Source organism: Eucyclogobius newberryi, unplaced genomic scaffold, assembly GCF_026437365.1.
Source record: "Eucyclogobius newberryi isolate DKJ021-1_F unplaced genomic scaffold, fEucNew1.0.hap1 SCAF_7, whole genome shotgun sequence".
NCBI lineage: Eukaryota > Metazoa > Chordata > Actinopteri > Gobiiformes > Gobiidae > Eucyclogobius > Eucyclogobius newberryi.
This window is the reverse complement of record NW_027316389.1, coordinates 23493683-23517310: the sequence shown is the minus strand read 5'-3', so window position 1 is coordinate 23517310 and position 23628 is coordinate 23493683. Positions and strand designations below refer to the sequence as shown.

General features: G+C 38.6%; 1 protein-coding gene across 1 annotated transcript; it reads right to left on the bottom strand.

Moving 5' to 3' along the window:
- Positions 1–340: 340 nt before the first annotated feature.
- parvaa (parvin, alpha a) lies at positions 341–20669 on the bottom strand. The gene is made up of 13 exons (XM_072434886.1): positions 20402–20669; positions 16333–16422; positions 15454–15524; positions 15275–15377; positions 15037–15177; positions 9968–10083; positions 9844–9902; positions 5342–5361; positions 5197–5258; positions 4755–4823; positions 4531–4632; positions 1637–1709; positions 341–1283 (listed from the first exon to the last, which is right to left on the bottom strand). Exons 1-13 carry the CDS (start codon positions 20535–20537, stop codon positions 1207–1209), a joined length of 1119 nt encoding a protein of 372 aa, XP_072290987.1. The 5' UTR covers positions 20538–20669; the 3' UTR covers positions 341–1206.
- Between the last annotated feature and the right edge of the window lie 2959 nt (positions 20670–23628).

The following is a 23628-nucleotide window of genomic DNA, read 5'->3' as shown; positions in this document are numbered from 1 at the left end:
AGTACACATCCTTATAAAAGCAGACAAACCTTGAAGTAGCATGGTCTCAAAAGCATCATTCAAGTTTGCAGTTTGCTCGCATTGTAAACACAAAATACTAACTAGATTAATCTGTGAACTCTGAAAAGACCTTCTTTTGCAGCGTGCCTCTGTATTAACAAAGAGCACAATACAAGAGTTTAATTACACACGCTTCTGTGGAATGTGGAAAAATGTCTGTTGGGGTCAGAGCAATTTAGAAAGCCTTCACACCACTTTTCAAATCATCGCTGCAAGTTTATTAAAAAGTAAACAGTTGTCTTGTTTTCTTGTGGAAAGTAAAAACAACAACAGTCAAAGATGCGAGAACTGATTTATTTTAAGCGCTGCAATAAAACAAATAGATGAAAAAGAATAAGAGGGAATGTGGTGACAGTTGATGGCTGAATGTATTTGCAGCTTTTACACTTTATATGAAAAACTAAATGTGTACAATGTAATTTTAAGTTCTAAAAAATTACACATATGTATTGTGAAGTACAATACATGATGTCATGCAATAATCAGGCATTGGACCATTCGTACAATAAGCAGCCTTTTAATAAACACTTTAGGGAATCTTAAGCATTCACAAACATTCACCCTAGAGTTGCTTGTCTGTTGAATCAGACATAGATAAATGTTCAGTTTTCATGTACATCATGTGATCTCTCTCTCCCATTCAGTTTGTACAGTGCTTTTCAACACACCCAAAGCACTTCACAATAAAACTAAATAGTCTCGGATTAGAAAAAGAGATGTTAGTCTTTTAAATTAAAAGGAGGCCTTATACTAGAAGCTGGTTTATGATATAAACATTTAACAATATACAATTTGGTCAAATATTTGAAATGTTCAAGGAAGACATAGTGAGGTCTAGTGCACAAATCATGATCAACAGGGCAATATAACAAAATGTGAAATAAATACAAATAGCATGTCCTCGTTTGGTAAAAAAAAGTATTGTTGTTATATAAAATTCCCCTTTAGACCACTGAATGCCATGGAGATAAGACATATATATTTATATAAAACAATATCCAGAAGCATTGACTTGAGTCTTAAAGGGATCTTGCCAGACTTCCAAAGCAAAAGTCCTTACAGGACACTGAATAACATGAAGACAAACAGAAACAATAAAAAATGGCATGTTCAGCTGTGTGCGTTCCCTCAGATGGTGCATAGTGCTCAGTCCACATTTCTGTAGCGTGTGAAGAGGTTGTAGAGGACACGCAGCGTTGACTTGAGATCACAGTTCACAATGTCTGGAAACAAAACAAGGACAATATGATGTTTTGCTAAGAGAAGGCTAGCAGATCTTCACAAACCACACAATCAACTGAAAAAGCTGCATGAAATACATTGTCACGCCTTCCACTTTCCACACAATTTGTAGAAACACTAACAATAAGTAAGTAAGTACATTTTATTTATATAGCACCTTTCACAGACAGGTCACAAAGTGCTTCACAAAACACAGAATAAAACAATAAAAACACAAAAAACTTACAGTGAGCAATACATATACAACAATATACAGTAATAACCTGCACCTCTACTGAATTCTACTGGTGTAATGTGAGTGATGCGACCCCAGTTGACCCCATGTGTGTCTTACCCTCCGGCCGCGGCTTGGGCCTCTCCAGTCCTCCGTCCTGCATCAGCTCGAAGGAGAAGGACACATTGTGGACCTGCAGACAGAGCAGAGCACGTCAGCAGCTCCCTGTGTACTCACTCAATACTGGTCTATACAACATACACCCTGTTTATGAGATAAGTGATAAGAGCACATGGAAACCAAATCCCAAATGCACTCAGGTGGATTTGCGGCAGTGTCAGTAAATACAGATTCTGTCCTTTAGCAGCTGTACAAATACATGTCTGTTCATTTAGCATGAGACAGACTCGCATTGTCACCAGCTCAAAAGAAACTAAAAAAAGAGAAAAAAAATGCGTTCTTTTACTGTGGCTAATGTAATTACCATGTTCTGTGACACCCAAAACGTTTTTAATAGCATTTATCACACGCAAGCACATCACATATAACATTGTCTTTATATTGATTTGATCAGGATTTTAAATCAACTTGGTGCTCATTAAAAAACAAAATAATACAATAATGTATTTAACTGCAAATTTCATTAACATTAAGATTTAAATCAGAGCCTTTTAACATAAAAAATAGACAAATGTATAAGGCTTGACCTCTCAATTTAAAAGTCCCAAGCTGATCATTAATGATTTGAAATAATTAGATATTAATTATAACAAAACTAAATCTATTGTGAATAAAACATGAATTAGTATTTATTAAATACATGTAATTTATTAAGCTTTATTTAATAATACTTTATCAGTAAATCAGTGACATAAACTTGGGAGAGGGTCAAACTAACAAAGGCTTTTGGTGCTTGCTATATTTTGTGGTTTCATCGCTTTTATTTCAAAATGTATACCCCGAACTCTTTATCTTTATATATTTAATAGCAATTGAACTACAGTTCAGTGAATTTAGATAAAACTTCAATGACATGTTTTTCAACACCAAACGTACAACAATTAGAATAGATCTGATATTGTGTTTCCATATACTGGTAATCTTTCTCCAAAGACGACAACTTTTCCATGGAAACTGCTCGAATGAAACACAAGACTAGTGTTTATTGAAAACAGAGCAGCGGCAAAACCCTTTCAGACAATCACTTAAAAGATAGAATTATATAGATAGTGCACTAAAATAGGAGAACTCCTGATGCGTGTAACTACTCTGATTGGAAGTGATAAATGTAGAGAGGAAAAGGGGAAAAAACATTTGAAAGATGTTTTGTACCATGTTGGATATCAGTGTGCGTTCCTGCTGAGAGGAACTAACAGTTTCCTCTTACAAAAGGCTGTATTGTGACAAATATGACCTTACAGACACCACAAAGACGAAATGAGACAATTGGCCTTTTCCTACTAACAAATACAACATGGCTCTGTTCAGTCCAGTCTGGCTCATGGCATCAGGTACTCGGCAGAGCCAGCTATGCCACCACCAGTCTGTAAAGAGTAAACATATCCACTATTATAGTGAATGACGGCACGAATCATAATAAATGATCCACCACGAGAGTAACAGTCATTTAACGTCTCACAAAAACAGAAAATTGTGAATGAAGAGGAGCATTGTCCGATTCAAAAAGTCTCATACTGTCTCACACACTGTCGGACAAAGGATTTAAAAGACCAAAATACATATCGTACAAATAATACATTTTTCTAATGTTTTTGTTGATTTATTTGAATCACCAAATGTATCGAGAGTCATATAAGATGACTAATAATGCTAATTGCTTGTCAACAGTAACATTAATTTAATGTACGTAATATCTGCAGTATATATATATATATATATATATATATATATATATATATATATATATATATATATATATATATATATATATATATATATATATATATATATATATATATATATATATATATATATAGTACTATTTACAGTGTTTTAAATTCAGAAAATTGTCTATGCAACATTTTTGAACAGAATTTATCTTTGCACAAAATTACTTGTTTGAAGGCAATTATTGTCATTTTTTAATTACGCTTAGACCTAGCTACTCTCACCTGCCCGAACAATGAAATACCAAAGGGAGATGGCAGCAAAGGTTTTGTATGAGACCCGCCCAGCCCCACAGTAAACAATAATGGTCAGAGAAACAGTACTAATGGGGTTGTAATAGGAATACACTCTTTCTATCGTTTAGATGCGGCCGGAGCATCATACGGTATGTGGAGCCCTCACATGGCTCTCACATGCTGTAATGGAGTGCAGCCCTGAGCCTTTTCAGGGACTTGTGTGAACAGATTACAGATGCCCAGGGGCTGCCTCTGCTCCTCAGGGCAACAGGGGGGACATTGTGGCCATACTGTCCATTCTGTTTAGTGGATTGGCAAAAGAAGAGTGGCTAAGGCCCAAACAAAAGGTTACTGTGGTGTCCGAGTATAGAGCCTGTTCAGAATTATATAGTGCTACAGGATTCAATAAGGTCAAGAGAAAATGGGATCCGGAGACCTTGCTCAGAAGTGAAGGAGACTGAAGAGTGTTTGAGTTAGGTCCATGTCAAACTATGTCCTAATATACCAGAAATTCCACCTTTCCTGTGCAATAGTACGTATTAAAAAATGGTTTGTAGAACAAAAATACCTCTACTTGTGAAAATAAAATAATTTACATGTACTGCTTTCTCTTATACTTTTTATTGTTATAAGTATCAGTTCAAAAAATAAAAATCACATAAATAGGACACAATGTGACCATACTCAAGTAGTTTTAGAATGGACCTTTATCAGAACTATAAAACCATATAATAACATAAAGAAGGTAACTGAGAGTCAATTGTCACAGTGGCATCAACATTAATTTTGAGTATCGAGCCAATTCCCTTGTTTAAAAATGTTGTTTGAAATGTTTATATTGTGACAACATTGAAGCGATTTAGATTTTACCTTTTGGTCAAAATTCTCAGGCGTCAGAAAGAAGTTGTATAGCGGCACAAAGTATCCCTCCAGCAACCCCATCAAGAGCACCAGGTAAACACCATCTGCAAACTACAACAAATATCTATTATTTATGGGAACGTGTATTTTAAAAAAAGTTTTCAATGTTAAAATTGCTTTGATTAAATGTATAAAGTGTATATCAAAGCTTTTTTGTGTAGTTTACATGGTACCTGTGTATCCAGTTCTGACACCTCGAGGTTAAGCTTGTTCAGATGTTTGTTGACAAATGTAATTAGCGTCTGAAACAGTAAGAGGTACTCATCAGTATCATTATGTTTACATTGTGCATGAATACATAAGAACTGAAGGAATTAATCAGCCCTTATTTTACTATTACTATAGGCAAGTCAAGTTTATTTGTAGAGCACATTTCATACACAAAGTGTTTCACACAACAGGAAAAAAATGCATTCAAATCACAAAGAAATAACAGAAACAGTTTAGGACATAAAAGAGAAGAGTGCAAAGATGATCCTTCTATCACTATCATCCAATACAATCTATATTGTTATATTCATGTTTCTTTTAAGTCGTTTACCTTTATAAATATGCATGTTACACTGACATTTACATGAGTTCAATAGTTGAAAATGTGAGCAACCGTATTTGTACCTTTTTGACAACGTTGAGCTTGTCGGGTGCATGGTCAAAAAGAGTGTCAAAGGCGTCACGCTCTGTGGAGAAATGCATCTCATGTCCATTATTCCCCCCAAAAACTCCACAATGCAACAAAGCAACTCATGGTGAAAGCACTTACCGTGCCTGCCAGAGAAAGCCCTGGAAAAGAGGGGGAAAAAACATAACAGGTGACAATTTCAATACAACCGTCAAAATGTAAATACAATCCAATGGTGTGCAAATCTCATTAAAAGATGTTTATACAGGCTGAAAAGTATTGCAAAATTTAGCTAATAGCACATTCAATTTAATTATTTTTTTTTATGACATGTTGAGTCTCCCGAATGGTAAAATGTGTTCTCATACTTTAAATCCACCGGCCAACATATTATGATTTAATAACATTTGTAAACCACTACATTTGGTTTCACTTCACACCGCATTTTTTCATACCCTTTTGGTATGAAAACCACAACAATTCGATCACAAAGGAATGTATCAGGATTTTGATGCACACACATTCACAAGAGTCGTCAAGAGGATGTCATAATTTGATAAACAATAACGGCACATGGGAAAGGTGTGAAAATTACATTCTCAGAGACACTGTTGGACACAATGAAGACGCTACAATGGCACCGTTCTGCTATTCTACGGAACGAGACTATTATTATTATATGACAATGTAAGCAGTCTGGGCAGCAGTGGTTCTTGGAAAGACTCAGGTGCTGGTGGAGGGGCAGAAGAGGCCTCCCCCGAGGACCAGATATCGCGGCGGGCCGGGTGGCGACAAATGGCAGGGAGGACAGGCTTAGCCCCCCCCACTAACACACACAGTACCACGCGGTCATGGTGTAATCTGGGATGGCAAATGCAGGCAGGTCCGGGCAGCGGTCCTCATGCTCTGGTAATAACCGGATTTCCAGTGTGACTGAAGCGTGCGCGTGTCAACAGTGTGTATCCATGGTAAAAGGTGTGTGTGCTGTTGGCCTCTGGTTATCTCGCACTGCTGCTGCCTCTCTGGAAGCGCGTGTGTGCCATCACATGATTCAATACAATGGATGTCTATTCATAAATTGCATAAATTACTAGATAAGAAATAAAATAAAGCAAATTAAACAGAATAATGTTTGTCATATTCAGCCATTCTAAACCAGTTAAACAAAATCTATACTTTAATATTTTAATGCTCAACAACTACAATTGTGCAACCCAATCTTGACACTTATAATACTTCTATTTTTGTCTAAAACATTTTTCACTGTACATTCATGACATGCATTTTAAAATGTATTTACGGTTTATACTTGATGTACTCTGAACGTAATATCATCATCAAGAACACTGAATAGAAACTGTTTTATTTCCTGCAGATCCTTCCCCTAAGGTCACTTTGTCTGATTAGTCAAATGAACCTCTCTGTTGTGATTGGGTTGCCTTGGCAAAGCATGCGCTCTAAACCAAATTTTCTCCAAATTAGTTCTCATTTAGTCATTGTATATAGAAAAAAGGCTTCACAAAAGCCAACTAAAATCTCCATATAGAATGAATATATTTAAAGCCCCAAATGTTAAAATAAGATGTAATTCTACATTTTATTTAAAATGAAGGAAAAAAAAAAAATTATGATAACGTCTAAAAAGGCTATTGCTGTATATTTTGCATTGGATGAATCTGGTCCCATTGCTGGTCATCACAGTCAATCATCTTAATTTACATATCGATTTGCATTGGAACGTGTTCACAGATCACAACCACCTTGATAAAATAATACTTGAATACCAACATGAAAGTATTTGCTTCCAAGAGATAACAAACTCATTGTTATGACATTATTTTTTCAAATCCAATCCAAAACTAACTCAAATGAAAAATCTTCAATTATATTTATTTTGCTCCACTCCTCATTCTCAGCACTATAGCCTATATTTTTAGTGTCAATAGTCCAAGTTTGATGCTGAAGGCTGTCTCCAGACCTAAAGCTCAGCACTGAATGCCACTCGGGCAACATCAACCCTTTTATAGCACTTTCCTTGAGTTTCCCAGTAAAAAGCAGACTATGTGAATAATAATGAATAGTTTTCTCTATTACCCAAGCAATAAGTGCAGTGTGATAAATATTAAAGGCATCGTCAGGTCACATATTCAGTCATCAAAGCCCGGAGCTGCCTTTGTTTTGCACGGTCCACTTCTCTGCAAACTTGAGTGGAGCTCTTTTATCCGCTTGCCTCCAATGGACGACACCGGACAATACATTCATGAATACACTTGATTATAATTTAAATATTTTACTGCAGCACAGATACTGCATCTTCAGTAGCCCTGGTGATCTGGGCCATTTGTATGAAATATCAAAAAGGGACATCTCTAAAGCTTCAATTCGGTCGGTCTCAAAGAAAAATCTAGCCAATTAGTCCATGTCTGAATATGGGTGACTCGTGTCCAAGGATAGGTATTCAAAGGGCTTGTGAAGACAACCTTATGAGAGATGTTTATCACATAATGTCTGATTTAGCAACAGAAATAGGTAGTGACATTATTTCTGTTGCTTTCAAGTAGGACTCGGGTGATACTGAGTTCAGGCCAAGGCCTTTAGTGTGTGCAAGTGTATTCCCAGAAGGACAAAATGATGGGATGCCAAGCTTTGGCACTGGTGTTAGATCAGGTATTCCTAATCAAGGTTGGAGGCTATGAAATTAATAGTGTGACTTATGGGCATTGTTAAAACTTCCGCCCATTCCCATTACTGTTCTTGTGTGGTACAGTGTGATTGGGATGTTCGTATACTTATTGCATTGTTTATTTGTTCATTTATTTCATTCTCTCTGAAATTAACTGGGTTACATCCCCTTTGTCAAACTCATGTAAGGGTGGGCAATAGATAAAAATTACTATCTAAAATATTTATTTGGATTACGATATTCAGACAATATCCCTGCAATCATGAATGTGAAATGGCTGTAAATGCTTAATATCTAAAATAAGTGTATAATCAACTTGTGGATTAAACTATTATATTAAAGGCGGTATGGACGATTTTTCTGCGATTTGAGAACGCAGGCGGAAGTGCGCATGCGCACTCCCCCGTGAGGACTGATACAACTCACACGTGCGTTTGTTTATTAGCGCAACGGAGCGCATCGCATCTCTCGTCTCCCGTAGATTTCCCGTACTTTCTCAGTCTTCATTTTGCCCCGTACACTGAGGGAACTATATTATGATAGATCCATGCGCTTAGACACGCGGAAACGTGGGGACGAACCGCAAGCGGCTGCAGTGAGCGATAGGTGCGTTTTATGATTGATACGTGGCCGGACAAATGATTTATCCACGCCACGAGGACATATGATTTAAAAAAATTGCTGAAAAAAATCGTCCATTCCACCTTTAAGAACCTTAAAAAAGGTGATATACTCACTAATATAATTTAGCATGGCCCCAAAACAATTTCATAAATTTGTCAATATATATTCCACCTTTCTCATATTATTAGGCCCGAGCGCCACAAGCTGGCGAGAGGCCTATTAATCTCGTAAGGCCGTGCGAAGCACGGCTGCAAAAGTGCGCACGAAATCGAGCGCGAAGCGCTCGCCCACTTCCAAACACTCACTAACGCACTCCTTCACTCATGCACGCCCCGTGCATACTAATTAGTAGTAGGAAAATGGAACATTACCGTTGTAAACGGGCAAAGCCCGTGCAAAAGTGTGCACTAAACGAGCACTTTACAAAGCACTCATTTGCGCTAAGTAGCTCACGAATATGTTCCCCATCTCTTGCATGTTCCGTGCATATAAGCATGTAATGCAAAAATTGAACATTATTACTGTATAGAGGGCCAAAAACACAAAGTGGGCGGAGCCCACTCAAAATTAACGAAAGTACCCGTCAGTGACCAGGGACTCACACCATGAGGTAGGAAAGCGCGAGCGCTGTCCGAAAATGTATAGTTTATGATATTTGAAAAATGGGAAACATTATTTTTGCATCGGAATATTATTCTTTCTTCTTTCTTTCTTCTCGGGACCAACCCCCCTATTTTTACTTCTCTTGTCACCATCTACCTCTGCGCCAAATTTCATGATTCTAGGATCAGATTTTTTTGGGGTAATTTCCTATCACGGTCTCTGTGCGGCGAAGCCGCAAACTGTAGCTAGCATTTCAGAAATCTCCCAAATTTAACATTTCTGCCGTTTGCGCGGATAAAGTCCGAATTGCGTCAAATTAGAATCAGTTGTTAAACTCTTTGCCCTAAACCTACTTCAAGTGAAATTAATTAATTTGGCGCCACAGCGCCCCCTACAGATTTTATATGGAGGTTAAATGTTTAGTTTTGCGAAATTATCTGAAATTTGACACAAAACTCAATTTTGGCATACCCATCAAAAAAGTAAATTGGCAAAAAGCCGCACATTTTGCCAAGAATTCAAAATAAAATTGCTTTTTGATGTTAAAACAAAGGGGAGAAGATGTGACAGCGTCACAGATTCAGCAGTAGGCGTAATAAAAGGACAATTGGGGCGCGTTAGCGCTCCCTCCTCTTGCGGCGTGGCGGCGGTGTGGCGAGGACCGATCATTGCCGCTTGCGGCTATATTTCCTATTTATTGTCTTAACACCTTCACATTTTTCGTGTGACTTACTCTGTGTTCCCGGTGATCTCCTCCTGGATCTGTCTGGACTGAAGGATGCCTTCTCGTTTCTGAAACAAACATTTCATTTAATCGAGGTTTTCTGCTCTGATGGGACAACTGTGGACTATCTCACCTGTACGACCACCACTTGAATAGACACATGGTCGGGTAATCTGATGGGGGCTCTGAAGTGTTGGGATAGCGCCACCAGCAGGTGCAAAATGGCCACAATGCTTTTGGCGTGGACCGCTAAAAGACAAAGGCATATCAATTCAGACAGTGAAACTGATTCATTTTATATTTTTATTTCAGTTAGAATGACTTTGCTGATAATGTAATTTAACAGCTCAAAAATACAGAAACGTCAAAAGTCATTTCTCAAACAAGCGTATGAAGTGATATTTCTGCCCTTTTGTGGTTCATTTCTTTTTCTTTCATTTAAATGTTTTTTTATTTTTTGACATGAAAGAACATGTACAAAAACAAAAAGAAAAACACAACCAGAGAGAGAGAGCAGACACAAAATAAAAGCAGCAGATATCCAACAAATAAAAAATAATTTAAAAAAAGAAATAAAATCATGGCCTAGAGAACCCTAAAAAATGTCCCATTTTGTACAAAGTCTGTCAGATTTGTCCATTTTCAATTGAAGTCCGAATGTAATTGTTTCCATTTTACCCATGTCCATTATAATCATAGTCCAGTTGTTGGTGCCTTTTGTGTCATCCATTTTTTGTGAGGGCTTTTTTGCGGCCACTAGTTGGAAGCTCCAGAGAGAGCTGCTGGTTGTGTCCAGTGCAGGAGTCCTGAGGCCCAAATACATAATGGAATGGTGATATCATAAATTGTCTGTCAGGCTTTGTTGATACAAGTTAAAAAAAACTTGTGAACAACAGGACAATCCCAAAACACATGATCTGCATTTCCCTGAGTAATGGGCCCTTTGACATGGGGTTATAAAGAAACAAGACACACTTTTCCAACAGAATTCCCTCCAAATATGTGATCCTGTGGTTCTCTAGTGGGATGTACATATACCTTTCCACATCAACCAGAACAAAGGGACCCTCTCTTTCCCATTTACTCAGTGTAATCAGTAGAGTGGCTGCCCAGATTGTAAATACAATCATACAATTTTAAATATCAATCCTCTTGAAATTTCAGATTTACAAGATTTAATGAATGTTTCAGTCAACAGGCTATAATGATCATCATCATTTTTAATTTCTTTGTGATAGTTACTCCTTATTTGTAAATACCTTTAACACACCAAAGGATTATTTCAACTCATCAAAGCTCTTCAGATGATTCTCCTTTACTATCTGGTAAAAGACCTTTTTTCAGACTTTAAATCTTGAGTCTATGCTGTCAGGTGTGATTTTTTTTATTATAAGCCAACCAGTTTAAAATTTTAACATCTTGGTTTAGTTTATGTGTTTTCATAAGCTCCTTCCATGTTGTAAGAACAGATTTCACCCAAGAGTTCTCCACCTCCCCCAAATGACACAAACTGTCTGTTATCTGCCATTGAGCTTCATATTCTGGGTCACACCGGTGTAGCAGGGATCTGAGCTGAAATAAAGTCATTGTTCACACAAGGTAAACCCTAGCCTCCTTTTTTTCTTTTTTTAAATAATTGTAAAGTCTTAAATCAGATACATGTTTTTTTTTTTTCCCCTTGCCATATAAATCTAGAGATTGCTTTATTCCACTCATAAAACAGCCAGTTGGGGATGGAAATCAGAAGAGTCTGGAACAGATAAAGAAACCTAGGCAAAACATTCATTTTTATAATTTCAATCCTTTGACTTTGACCATTTGTCTGAAATACGCTGCTCGACTTCATCTATGCGTGCTCCAGTTACTCCCTCTGCTTTCAGCTGAGCGGCCAATGCAGCGGACACAGGAGCTAACAAATAGGCTCTATCTTAAGAGGACATCTTAAGCTATATCTGATGATTAGTTATATTCTTTCCCCCTTCCGATGCAGAGAAGTCACGAGAATCTCTATCTGGGCCGGCGGTAACCCGCTTGCGGGGAGGGACTGCGGTTCTCCGAGTCAGGTTTGATAGCCGGATTTGTGTCTTCCTTGTTTACTCATCTCTTGTTCTTCTTTGGGATTAGGTGGGTCAAACAATGATTTTAAAGCTAAGTTTTGCAGCAGCGTTGTGAGGTGCGTCTACTCATGGGTTCCGGTTATGCGCCGCCATAACCGGAAGTCTTTTGGTTCATTTCATTATCCATTCATGTTTTGTGCAATACTTCAAGATCGATCCTCCAACCAAGTTGCCTGACCAGCCATTCCCAACACGTTTTGACAGACTACTCTCCCGCATTTGAACAGAATGTGGGAGGGACTGGCTGGTCAGGTAACCAACAAAGACCTTTACAGACTCTTTTTAACACTTTCCTGATGCATTGTTAATATATCATCTGAATATTGTTATTGCAATAAAAAAACAAATACATCTAGATATTGATTTTTTTCACTATAGCCTACCATTCCTCCAAATAAATACTGTGTGCTGTACCAAATATAACAAGTGTTAAATAATGATTGTGTCTCCACCTCCACCTGAAACCTTAAGAACATTGTTGCAGTGTGACATTTAAGAGTGTTAGGTAATGCAAGTGTCTCAGAGCGCATCTTCACTCATCCGAACCACGCAAGCGAACCGACAGGATTTACCTTTGGATAAACAATACAATCAGGATCAATTAAGTGTCTAGAGCGGGCCTTTGATTGTCTCCCGTGGCAATGGCGAATCACCAAGAGCTAGCTAAAAGCCTTCATAAAACCTATTAGCTCCTAAGATAAGATAAGATAAGAGGATTCAAATAAGTTACATCAGAACGAGTGTTTTTCTGAGGCTCGGTGAATGGGGGGGATGAAAGCAAAGCGAGACAAAGGAGAATTGATTAAAAGCAAACTCAAAACTTCAAATAAAAAGGAAAGCAACAAACCAACAAATCAATTACATTCAATGTTATTCATAACGCTCTTTAGCATTTCTGTGGACGAGCCCCCGGAGAAGGGCTCTCAAGGACGAACATATACTAAAGGTGCATTATACAGTTCATGTCATTTTCATCCAAGTGTAACTATGAAGGTTATTTTGTGTTTTTATTACCAAAGCTTTCATTTTACACTGAATTGATGTAATTTTATTTTATTCCTTAAATATGAAAATGATGTACAGAAAAATCTGGGTTGAAAAAAATACAATGTTTGGTGGTACAACCACATAGAATGTGGTCTCTGCTTTCCGCCTTGTCGCTTGTTGGTGATCAGTGACGTTTAGAGACGAAGACGGCTCTTTGTCATTAAACAGCCAAACGACAACTCAATAAAGCCACAAGAGGGCGCTCCAGGAAAAAACGTACACATAACTCTTTCTATCGGCCAAGTTTTGAACTAAACGTTCATAAATATATTAATATAAACAAAAATATAAACCACATACTCAAAACATTTTAAAAGTGTAATTTCCCTAATTTTAAAAGCAAAGCAGGTATGAAGAAGCAGGACTCTGGTCATGGGGAACAGGAGCTCGACTACTTCAGTCTGGATTCAACCGGAAGTTAAATAAAAACTTTGAGACACTGAAAATGTTTACACCAAATTTGTTTGCACCTAATTAAAAAACATACACTGTATTTTATTTATTTTTTTAAATTAAAACACAGTACAAACTGAATATTAAAGCATTGTATTATTTTCTAAAGATTTATTCATTTTTTAACACAGAATCATTTAATTTATAATGAATATCTTTGACTTGATTGGATGTTTAAAAAATTCAGTTCACATAATTCAAATGCAAAAAAATCTATTACATCCATTCAGTGTCAAATAAAAGCTTTGGTAGTAAAATCAAAATAACCTTCATACGCAACAGCCTCAGATATGGCACATATTCTTTGGGATCTTGTATATGTCTAATAATATAAGTAAAAGCCTGCATGTTAGTAATTTAGATGTGGGCTAAGAGGATGAGATGGGTATTGACACACGGCACAGCTACATTCCCCGATGGCTGTTCACAATATGAAAGCTCACGGCTCAATAAGAAGCATGGTCATTTGAATCAAGACATAGTACGATCAGGCAGAAATCTGTTAAGTGGACATCTGAGTAAGAGCTGGCACATGCCGAACAGCGGGAGAGGTGTAAGCAGCACCAAAGAGCCTCGAGAGCGACACTCAGAACAATAAAAGTATCTATGTAAAGAAGAAAGAAACACGTGTATAAAGCCTTTACCAGTCTCCCCTGAAAATTGAGTTTAGGATAATAATGATTATTAAATTGAACACGAGTGGTAATGTCAGACAGAACTAGAGTTTTAACTGAGCCAGGCCTGATTCTTTTAATCTTTTCCCATTCAAAAAATACCAGTAAATGCTTTTTGTAACCATCACCATGACAACAGTGTACCACAATAAATCTGCTTTCAATAAACAAATTATGTAACCGTTTCAAACGGTAAGCATGATTTTGATTCCATAAACTTGACCAATCGTGTTCCCAGATACAACATAAACATCAAGTCAAGTCCATTATAGCTTTTGCTGATCTAATCTTTAATACCGTTTGATATTATTTTAATTGGCCGAATAATACCTGTGGTGAATATTTATTGTTATAAGTCAGTCTTTGAGAATAATTTTTTGAGAAATAGTTTAAAGTAGAAATGTCATCAATTGACAAAATTCCCTCAAAATGCTGGGACAATTTACATGCAACAAACACAATATTCTGATAATTTAAACAATCATCTAACAAAATAAAGTTTTCAGGTATTTTATTTATCAAATCATAATGGTCATATTGTGTAAATTAGATGGGTTTTGTCTTTTGTTTACAGTACTTATGGGTAACAGTTGTGGAATTACCTCTACGTATGTCACATCTGTTGCCCATGTCCAACCAGAAGAAAATTAAGGAAAACTAGGAAAGACTAAAAGAAGACTAAAATCCTCAAAATAATGGTGTTAACTATGTTTTAGTGAAACAAGTAGTAAGTAACAAACCTGTCATATGCACTTTACAGTATGTAGCGCCACGTCTGGGAAAATGTATAATAGTTTGAGAATGTACGATACTGTTCAAACATGCTCAGTGATTTTAACCTAAGCAACCTTTTAAATTCTACACTTTCTACAGCTGTTGTAAGTCAAATAAATATTTGAAATAGTTCTCACAGTCGACATTCCAGCGGATGTTTCGTGTGGACAGTTTGAGTGAGTCGTTGATTCGTTCCAGCACAGTCTGCAGCTTCTGTTTCTGCGCGATCTCTGACTGTGTCACCTCTGCCACGTTCAACTTTTCACCCTCCAGTTTTTCTACAGTAAAAGACAAATAGTTTATATTGTAAGATCAATTGCACCAAGTAAATTCAGCGGAGTTCAAATTGTATTATTAAGGTTATCATTTTCTCACCAAAGAGCTTCTGCAGCACCTGTCCGTCAAACAGATCTTCAGCCAGATCTTTCACAATGATCCTCTCTCCAACTAGAACGTCATTGATCCAATCAATCAGCACCTAAACGGGACGATGACAAAACAAGCGCTGTCATATATCAGAAGTTGTTTAGTCTTTTGATGCTGTATTAACTTGCCTTCATGAGCTCCTGTAGTTTGCGGTCATGCTTCGAGTTGGGGTCTACCATAGTGCGCACCTCATTCTCCTCTGAAAAGTATAGTATAAGATACACATACACATTACAAGTCAATAAAGCAGTCATATCTTAATAACTAATAACATTTTAACCAATTTACACCACTGCAACAAAGTTCATATTTTTAAACAGAATAGTTGAAAGATTGAAAACAAACACTTCAAAATATGCAACAATCAACAATGTCATATAATGTTAGTTGGATTAATAAATGTATGTAAATGTAACCTACTGCAAACTAATATTGTTTCAGACATGCGTGTATTTTTTTAAAATTATTCCTAAGTGCTAGTGTTGGATGAAGTGAGCCCTTAATGCTTGAACAGTGTATCTGCATGGTGGCACATGGATCACAGGCAGGAAAAGCCTATGAGCTTTCCACAAAAGGATTTGGCAGCTCAAGCAGCAATGTTGACTTTGGGCTAAAATGTACTTGTCCGATAATAAAGCCAGCTCATGTACCATCACTGCAAACGCCAGGCTGCCAAAGTGCTTCTTCTGCCCACAACCGGAGGACACGGAACTGCACCATTCAATTGTTTTGTTTCTTTGCATCGTAATTAATTATCCGCTGCTTGCAAATTATGCTTTTGAGTCGAACTAAATACATCGGTCTGAATACATAGACCCAATTATTTTCTGGGATGTTGAATGAGGAATTAACTGGCTCTTTAAGGAAATGAAAATGAAATCGATAGAAACAAACAAGGAATAATGCATCAAAGTGGAATATAAATGATTTTTAAATTCATTTATTTTCAAATTGTTGTTTTTTCAGAGTGTGGAGAATAACAAGCATATTAGTCCTGAAGTGTTTACCGAGCATAGTGTCCTCGGGGTCCAGCTCGTAGTGGGAGGGGCTTAGAGGAAGATTGATGGCATTTATCCCTTCCTCCTGGAGATCTGAAACTGAAAAGCATACACAAAAGACATCACTGAATAGTGACCATAACGTCACCAAAATGATCAAACTGGGGGAGGCTAAATGTTTTGTAAAATCCTAAATATAATCATGTTCATTGTGTTTAAGTGAAATCTGTTGTCTAACCCGTCATATGCACTTTAACTACAATTTTACTTCAATCTGTGGACCTTGCTTTATTGATATTGTCAATTATATGTTGTCGGCCACAACAGGAAAAATCACCTGTGTCGACTTTAAAAAAATCTTGTACACAGTCCACATATTTTAGGCCATAAACAATGTTTAAAGTTATGTTAGAGAAACAGTTACCCAGAGGTCAACTTTGAACATAGCCATGTTTTTACAATAATTATTCAATAATAGATTTGGACCATTTCTTATAACAAACTTGTCACTTTTGTCACTGTCAACACGTTTTATTTATTTTTGTTTCAAAGCTGCAAAAACCTGGGTGGCAAATTATGTAATGAACTCCGATCAACAAGTCGAAACCAGATCTGCATGTGTCGTGCACTTCAGGAGCACACAACACAATTAAAAGTTGACAAACAAAGTTATTTACCACAGGTAGCGCAGTGCGGTTCATATTTTAATTGGTTAAAAGGTGCACACAGGGCAGGGGGTGCAGACACAGACAGCACCTCACTGTAGACCTCCAGCATGGCTTGGATGCCTCCTTAAATGTCCCCTTGATTCCACAAACAACCATTAGCAGCATCACTGTGGAGCGCCACTTGACGTCAGACACAAACAGTGTGCTGCTGTTTCCTGCCTCACAGCGGGCTTTACAGACTCCCAGCATGCCGTTCTGCTCAGTGTGTCAGATACCTCCAAAGGCTTGATCTAAGGATGAGTGTGTATGTGTTAAGAGCACAGACTGAACATCCTGTGCATGTCTCTGTCTGTACCAGAACAACATCCACATAATCAGACCTGTACACGAGGGGCTGCCTTTGTGCCCCCAGTCCACATAAAGCTCACATCCAAGATTCTAGACATTACCATTTAGTATATCACCCTTGTGTCTGGACTTTGTGGTTTTGTTGTAAGAGGAAAACACATACAAAATATAAATAAAAGTATGTTTTTTAGATTGCAAGGCTGATAACATACAGCGTGCGTCCTGACAAAAGGAAAACAATTTCCTTTAATAAAAAAGTACTGTTTTAAACCCACATTTTGTATAGATAAATCTTTAGAACAGGTCTGTATGTCCTATAAGTAGCGAGCTGAGCTGAATTCCTGGGGAGGAATAGTTGGATAAGAGCACAGATGTGCAAGTTTATAATAGCTACTGTCAGGGGTTAGCAATTTACAGATTGGTGAAGGGTTATAGCAGCTATACATTAACACCAGCCCAATTAGCACTGGCTTTAACTCCAAGCATCACTTGTGCTATTTAAAGATGACAAAGTCTGTGCATCCAGGAAGAAGGGGGGGGGGTTATCAGCAATATGGTATCTATAACAAAGGGGTGAAAGACACAAGTAATGAACTATCACACTAAAAGTGTTATGCATCACTGGCTAGGCACGTACACCTCTATGGTCACTGGCTCTGATTGGTGTGTGCATATTTCTCCTCCCGCTTCTCCCCCACTGACTCCCTCTCATGAATCTGTTTGTTTAAATAAAGCCAACAATAAAAACAGTCAAGCCATATAGCGAGACGTTGACAAGACAGCATCCTACCTAGAGGACAGAGAGCTCCACATCCCATGATAGTCCGTCTCCGCTGCCCAGTCTTAGGCATCGTCTCGTGGCTAACGTCGCAGGGTCTTGTAGCTCATTCTCCAAGGACCAGGCTAGTGTCTATTCCAGCCAGCAACAGTGTCGTTTCTTGGGACAGTATACTTATCGGTGTCCTTTTTTAGATTTGGCAGTCCTTCTCTTACCTATTCGCTTTCTTGCGTCCTAAGTCGCGAGTCTAGCGGCAGAGTGCAGTACCATAAATATCACAGACTTTAATTTAATCAACGCTCGCACAAGAGCAGGACCAGCCCACCCTTTCCATCAAATCATAAAGCACGGTGCATATGTGTGTGTGTGTGAGGCCTGTAGCGAACACGAGCCAGAGCAAGACGGGGACAAAGACAGCCTCAAATGGGGCTCAGCTGGTCAACAACATCCTGAATGACACCAAGTAATCATCCAATTGAACGAGACCTTTCCCATCTCATCATAAAACCTGGCCTTTAACCGTGAATGTCAGGCCAACTGAAGCCCACAATGAAGCCATGAGGAACTGCAAACCCGCCTCCACAAAAAAGAGGAGCTGGTGGCGTCCTCCATTTACAGAATATCTTTATCTTAATATCTTATTCATGTCTACGAGAAATGCACCGTAAAAGCTGTCGTTAAGCCACATTCAAACGTAGTTCCCAGAAAATTGCCAGGTACAAATGGCCAGAGCCCCTTTCACACATGCCCAGAATGTTGCTGGGTCTGCTCTGTTCACACTTACGCCAGCATTCTCAGCCCTCAGCCTTTCAACGCCTTCACTAAGGAAAGGAAAGTGGTGGCACTGGGAATTTCTATATTTATTATAAGACTCCCTGAATATTCCCGGTAATTTTATTATGTTCCGACTCTAGAAATTGCCAGATTAAAAATGCAAACAAATCTATTAAGATGCCAGGTAAATCCCCTAGTCAGGCTGCATGTGTGAATGGTGCTTTATAATAACAAGTAACACATTAGCATCCTAATGGACCAAATATGGGCAGTGGGTCAGGTAGACCTGGGGTTTGATTGTCCTTGAGTCACAGCATTTGCACAAAACACCAACATTCATCAAGCTACTAACATGTCCATGGATGCATTTCTGGAGAAGAAAAAGTATAACCATATTGACTAAACACTTGAGCAGGTGCAATACCAAAACCCAACACAAAACATGCACAACAGGTAAGAGGTCCAGACCAAGCAGAGCTCAAGATCTGGAGATGGGTCACTTCTCCTGCCAGGGGGCCCCCACGGCAATGAAGGATGGGTCTAATGCAGAAAACAATGTCCCTATATGGAGACAGTAGAGGCTAAACCGCAATACATGTCACTTTTGCTTTAAATATAGGCCTACTGTGTTTTCACAATGTTTTTACAACTTTTGCCTTCAAGCAATCTTCATCCAGTGTTCAAGGCATTTTATACACAAGAGACAGCTCAGAGTTTGATATCAGATATGAAGACAAAACACACAATGACAATGAGTGCTGCTTAGATAACAAAGCAAAGGCAGATGAGACATGGTTCAACATTCAACTATTCCATTTTCAGAAAAAAAACAAACCAAAAACATGTATATTTTCCATAATGCTGTCTGAGTCCAAGATAAGGCTCCTCCATAGTCAGTCCTCATAATGATGGCTCTTATAGTAGGAATGAGATGTGTAACCTTTAAGACTGCCGTACAGTTTAACTCGATTTATACATTTTGGTCCAAGTCTGTTGAAGGCCATGGAACTAGAGTTTTAGAGACATGACAGTGAATGGAGCTTTGAGCACCAGTGTCTTATTGTCAAGCCTTTCATAAGCAATGCGCAAGATTCAGACGGATTTTAAAGGCAAATGACCTTTGACCCTTTTATATAGGGATAAATGTTGTTATCAATAGCGCTGGGTAAAGCCTGTGTCAGTGTGAGTCTGTGCAGGGGCCTCATTCCCCGTTAAGGAGCCTTAATAGAGGAGTCATTACCATACAAGGAGACGGAGCGTACGCATTTCATCGAAGTGCACTTTTACTCATCTATTTGTGTAAGGATGTCCCTTTTATGTTATTGTGGTAAGGATAAGTATATTTTGTCTTTTTTCAACCATAGAATCAGTTAAGTTTTAATAAAGTTTATGCCGCTTTGGACAGCACTTTGCGGGAGTTGACTTGACAGTGCGTAGCCTGTGGTTTTAAAACAAAACAAGCCGTAAAAGATCATATAATAGTTACGAGTCGATTTGGTCTGCAACTTACCTTCTTTAGCTTTTTTCCTCCTGGCTAAAGTTCCACCGAGTTTGCCCAGAAAAGAGTCATCTTTCTTTCGGGAGGACGGAGACTTTGGCGTCGGGGATTTGGGAGAAGACGGAGACTTCTGAGGCGAAGAGGCCATCGTCGTGAACTGATATGAATCCAAGATGCTTCACTTTCCGCAGACTAAAGTTAGCCTAGAGTTACTAAAAACAGACAAATCTGCGTCCACTCCCTAAAGCGGAAACGGAATTCCAAGCATTTTCTCCTGAAGTTGGCGGAGTGTCAGGCCCCTCCTCCAGAGCCCTGTCCCACTGCGGGAGGAGGGAGCGCGCGCCTGTCCGGCCTGTGGATGGAGCTCACCACAGCTAAAGCATAAACACTCATCCCAAACATGTTACACACATCCCAAACATGTTACACACATCCCAAACATGTTACACTCATCCTCCCAAACATGTTACACACATCCCAAACATGTTACACTCATCCTCCCAAACATGTTACACACATCCCAAACATGTTACACTCATCCCAAACATGTTACACACATCCCAAACATGTTACACACATCCCAAACATGTTACACTCATCCCAAACATGTTACAATCATCCAAAACATGTTACAATCATCCAAAACATGTTACACACATCCCAAACATGTTACACACATCCCAAACATGTTACACTCATCCCAAACATGTTACACACATCCCAAACATGTTACACACATCCCAAACATGTTACACTCATCCCAAACATGTTACACTCATCCCAAACATGTTACACTCATCCCAAACATGTTACAATCATCCCAAACATGTTACACTCATCCCAAACATGTTACACTCATCCCAAACATGTTACACACATCCCAAACATGTTACACACATCCCAAACATGTTACACACATCCCAAACATGTTACACTCATCCCAAACATGTTACACTCATCCCAAACATGTTACACTCATCCCAAACATGTTACACACATCCCAAACATGTTACACTCATCCCAAACATGTTACACTCATCCCAAACATGTTACACTCATCCCAAACATGTTACACACATCCCAAACATGTTACACTCATCCCAAACATGTTACACTCATCCCAAACATGTTACACACATCCCAAACATGTTACACTCATCCCAAACATGTTACACTCATCCCAAACATGTTACACTCATCCCAAACATGTTACACACATCCCAAACATGTTACACTCATCCCAAACATGTTACACTCATCCCAAACATGTTACACTCATCCCAAACATGTTACACTCATCCCAAACATGTTACACTCATCCCAAACATGTTACACTCATCCCAAACATGTTACACACATCCCAAACATGTCACACACATGTTACACACATCCCACACATGTCACACACAACATGTTACACACATCCCACACATGTTACACACATCCCAAACATGTTACACTCATCCCAAACATGTTACACTCATCCCAAACATGTTACACTCATCCCAAACATGTTACACTCATCCCAAACATGTTACACTCATCCCAAACATGTTACACACATCCCAAACATGTCACACACATGTTACACACATCCCACACATGTCACACACAACATGTTACACACATCCCACACATGTCACACACAACATGTTACACACATCCCACACGTCACACGCATTCCAAACATGTTACACGCAACATGTTACACACATCCCAAACATGTCACACGCATCCCAAACATGTCACACACATCCCAAAAATGTCACACACAACATGTTACACACATCCCAAACATGTTACACTCATCCCAAACATGTTACACACATCCCAAACATGTCACACACAACATGTTACACACATCCCAAACATGTTACTCATCCCAAACATGTCACACACAACATGTTACACTCATCCCAAACATGTAACACACATCCCAAACATGTAACACTCATCCCAAACATGTAACACTCATCCCAAACATGTCACACACAACATGTTACACACATCCCAAACATGTTACACACATCCCAAACATGTTACACTCATCCCAAACATGTTACACTCATCCCAAACATGTTACACTCATCCCAAACATGTTACACTCATCCCAAACATGTCACACACATCCCAAACATGTCACACACATCCCAAACATGTCACACACATCCCAAACATGTCACACTCATCCCAAACATGTCACACTCATCCCAAACATGTCACACTCATCCCAAACATGTCACACTCATCCCAAACATGTTACACTCATCCCAAACATGTTACACTCATCCCAAACATGTTACACTCATCCCAAACATGTTACACTCATCCCAAACATGTTACACACATCCCAAACATGTTACACACATCCCAAACATGTTACACTCATCCCAAACATGTTACACACATCCCAAACATGTTACACTCATCCCAAACATGTTACACTCATCCCAAACATGTTACACTCATCCCAAACATGTTACACTCATCCCAAACATGTTACACACATCCCAAACATGTTACACTCATCCCAAACATGTTACACTCATCCCAAACATGTTACACTCATCCCAAACATGTTACACTCATCCCAAACATGTTACACACATCCCAAACATGTTACACACATCCCAAACATGTTACACACATCCCAAACATGTTACACACACATCCCAAACATGTTACACACACATCCCAAACATGTTACACTCATCCCAAACATGTTACACACATCCCAAACATGTTACACTCATCCCAAACATGTTACACTCATCCCAAACATGTTACACACATCCCAAATATGTTACACTCATCCCAAACATGTTACACTCATCCCAAACATGTTACACACATCCCAAACATGTTACACACATCCCAAACATGTCACACACATCCCAAACATGTCACACACATCCCAAACATGTTACACACATCCCAAACATGTTACACACATCCCAAACATGTTACACACATCCCAAACATGTTACACACATCCCAAACATGTTACACACATCCCAAACATGTTACACTCATCCCAAACATGTTACACTCATCCCAAACATGTTACACTCATCCCAAACATGTTACACTCATCCCAAACATGTTACACACATCCCAAACATGTTACTCTCATCCCAAACATGTTACACACATCCCAAACATGTTACACACATCCCAAACATGTCACACACAACATGTTACACACATCCCAAACATGTTACACACATCCCAAACATGTT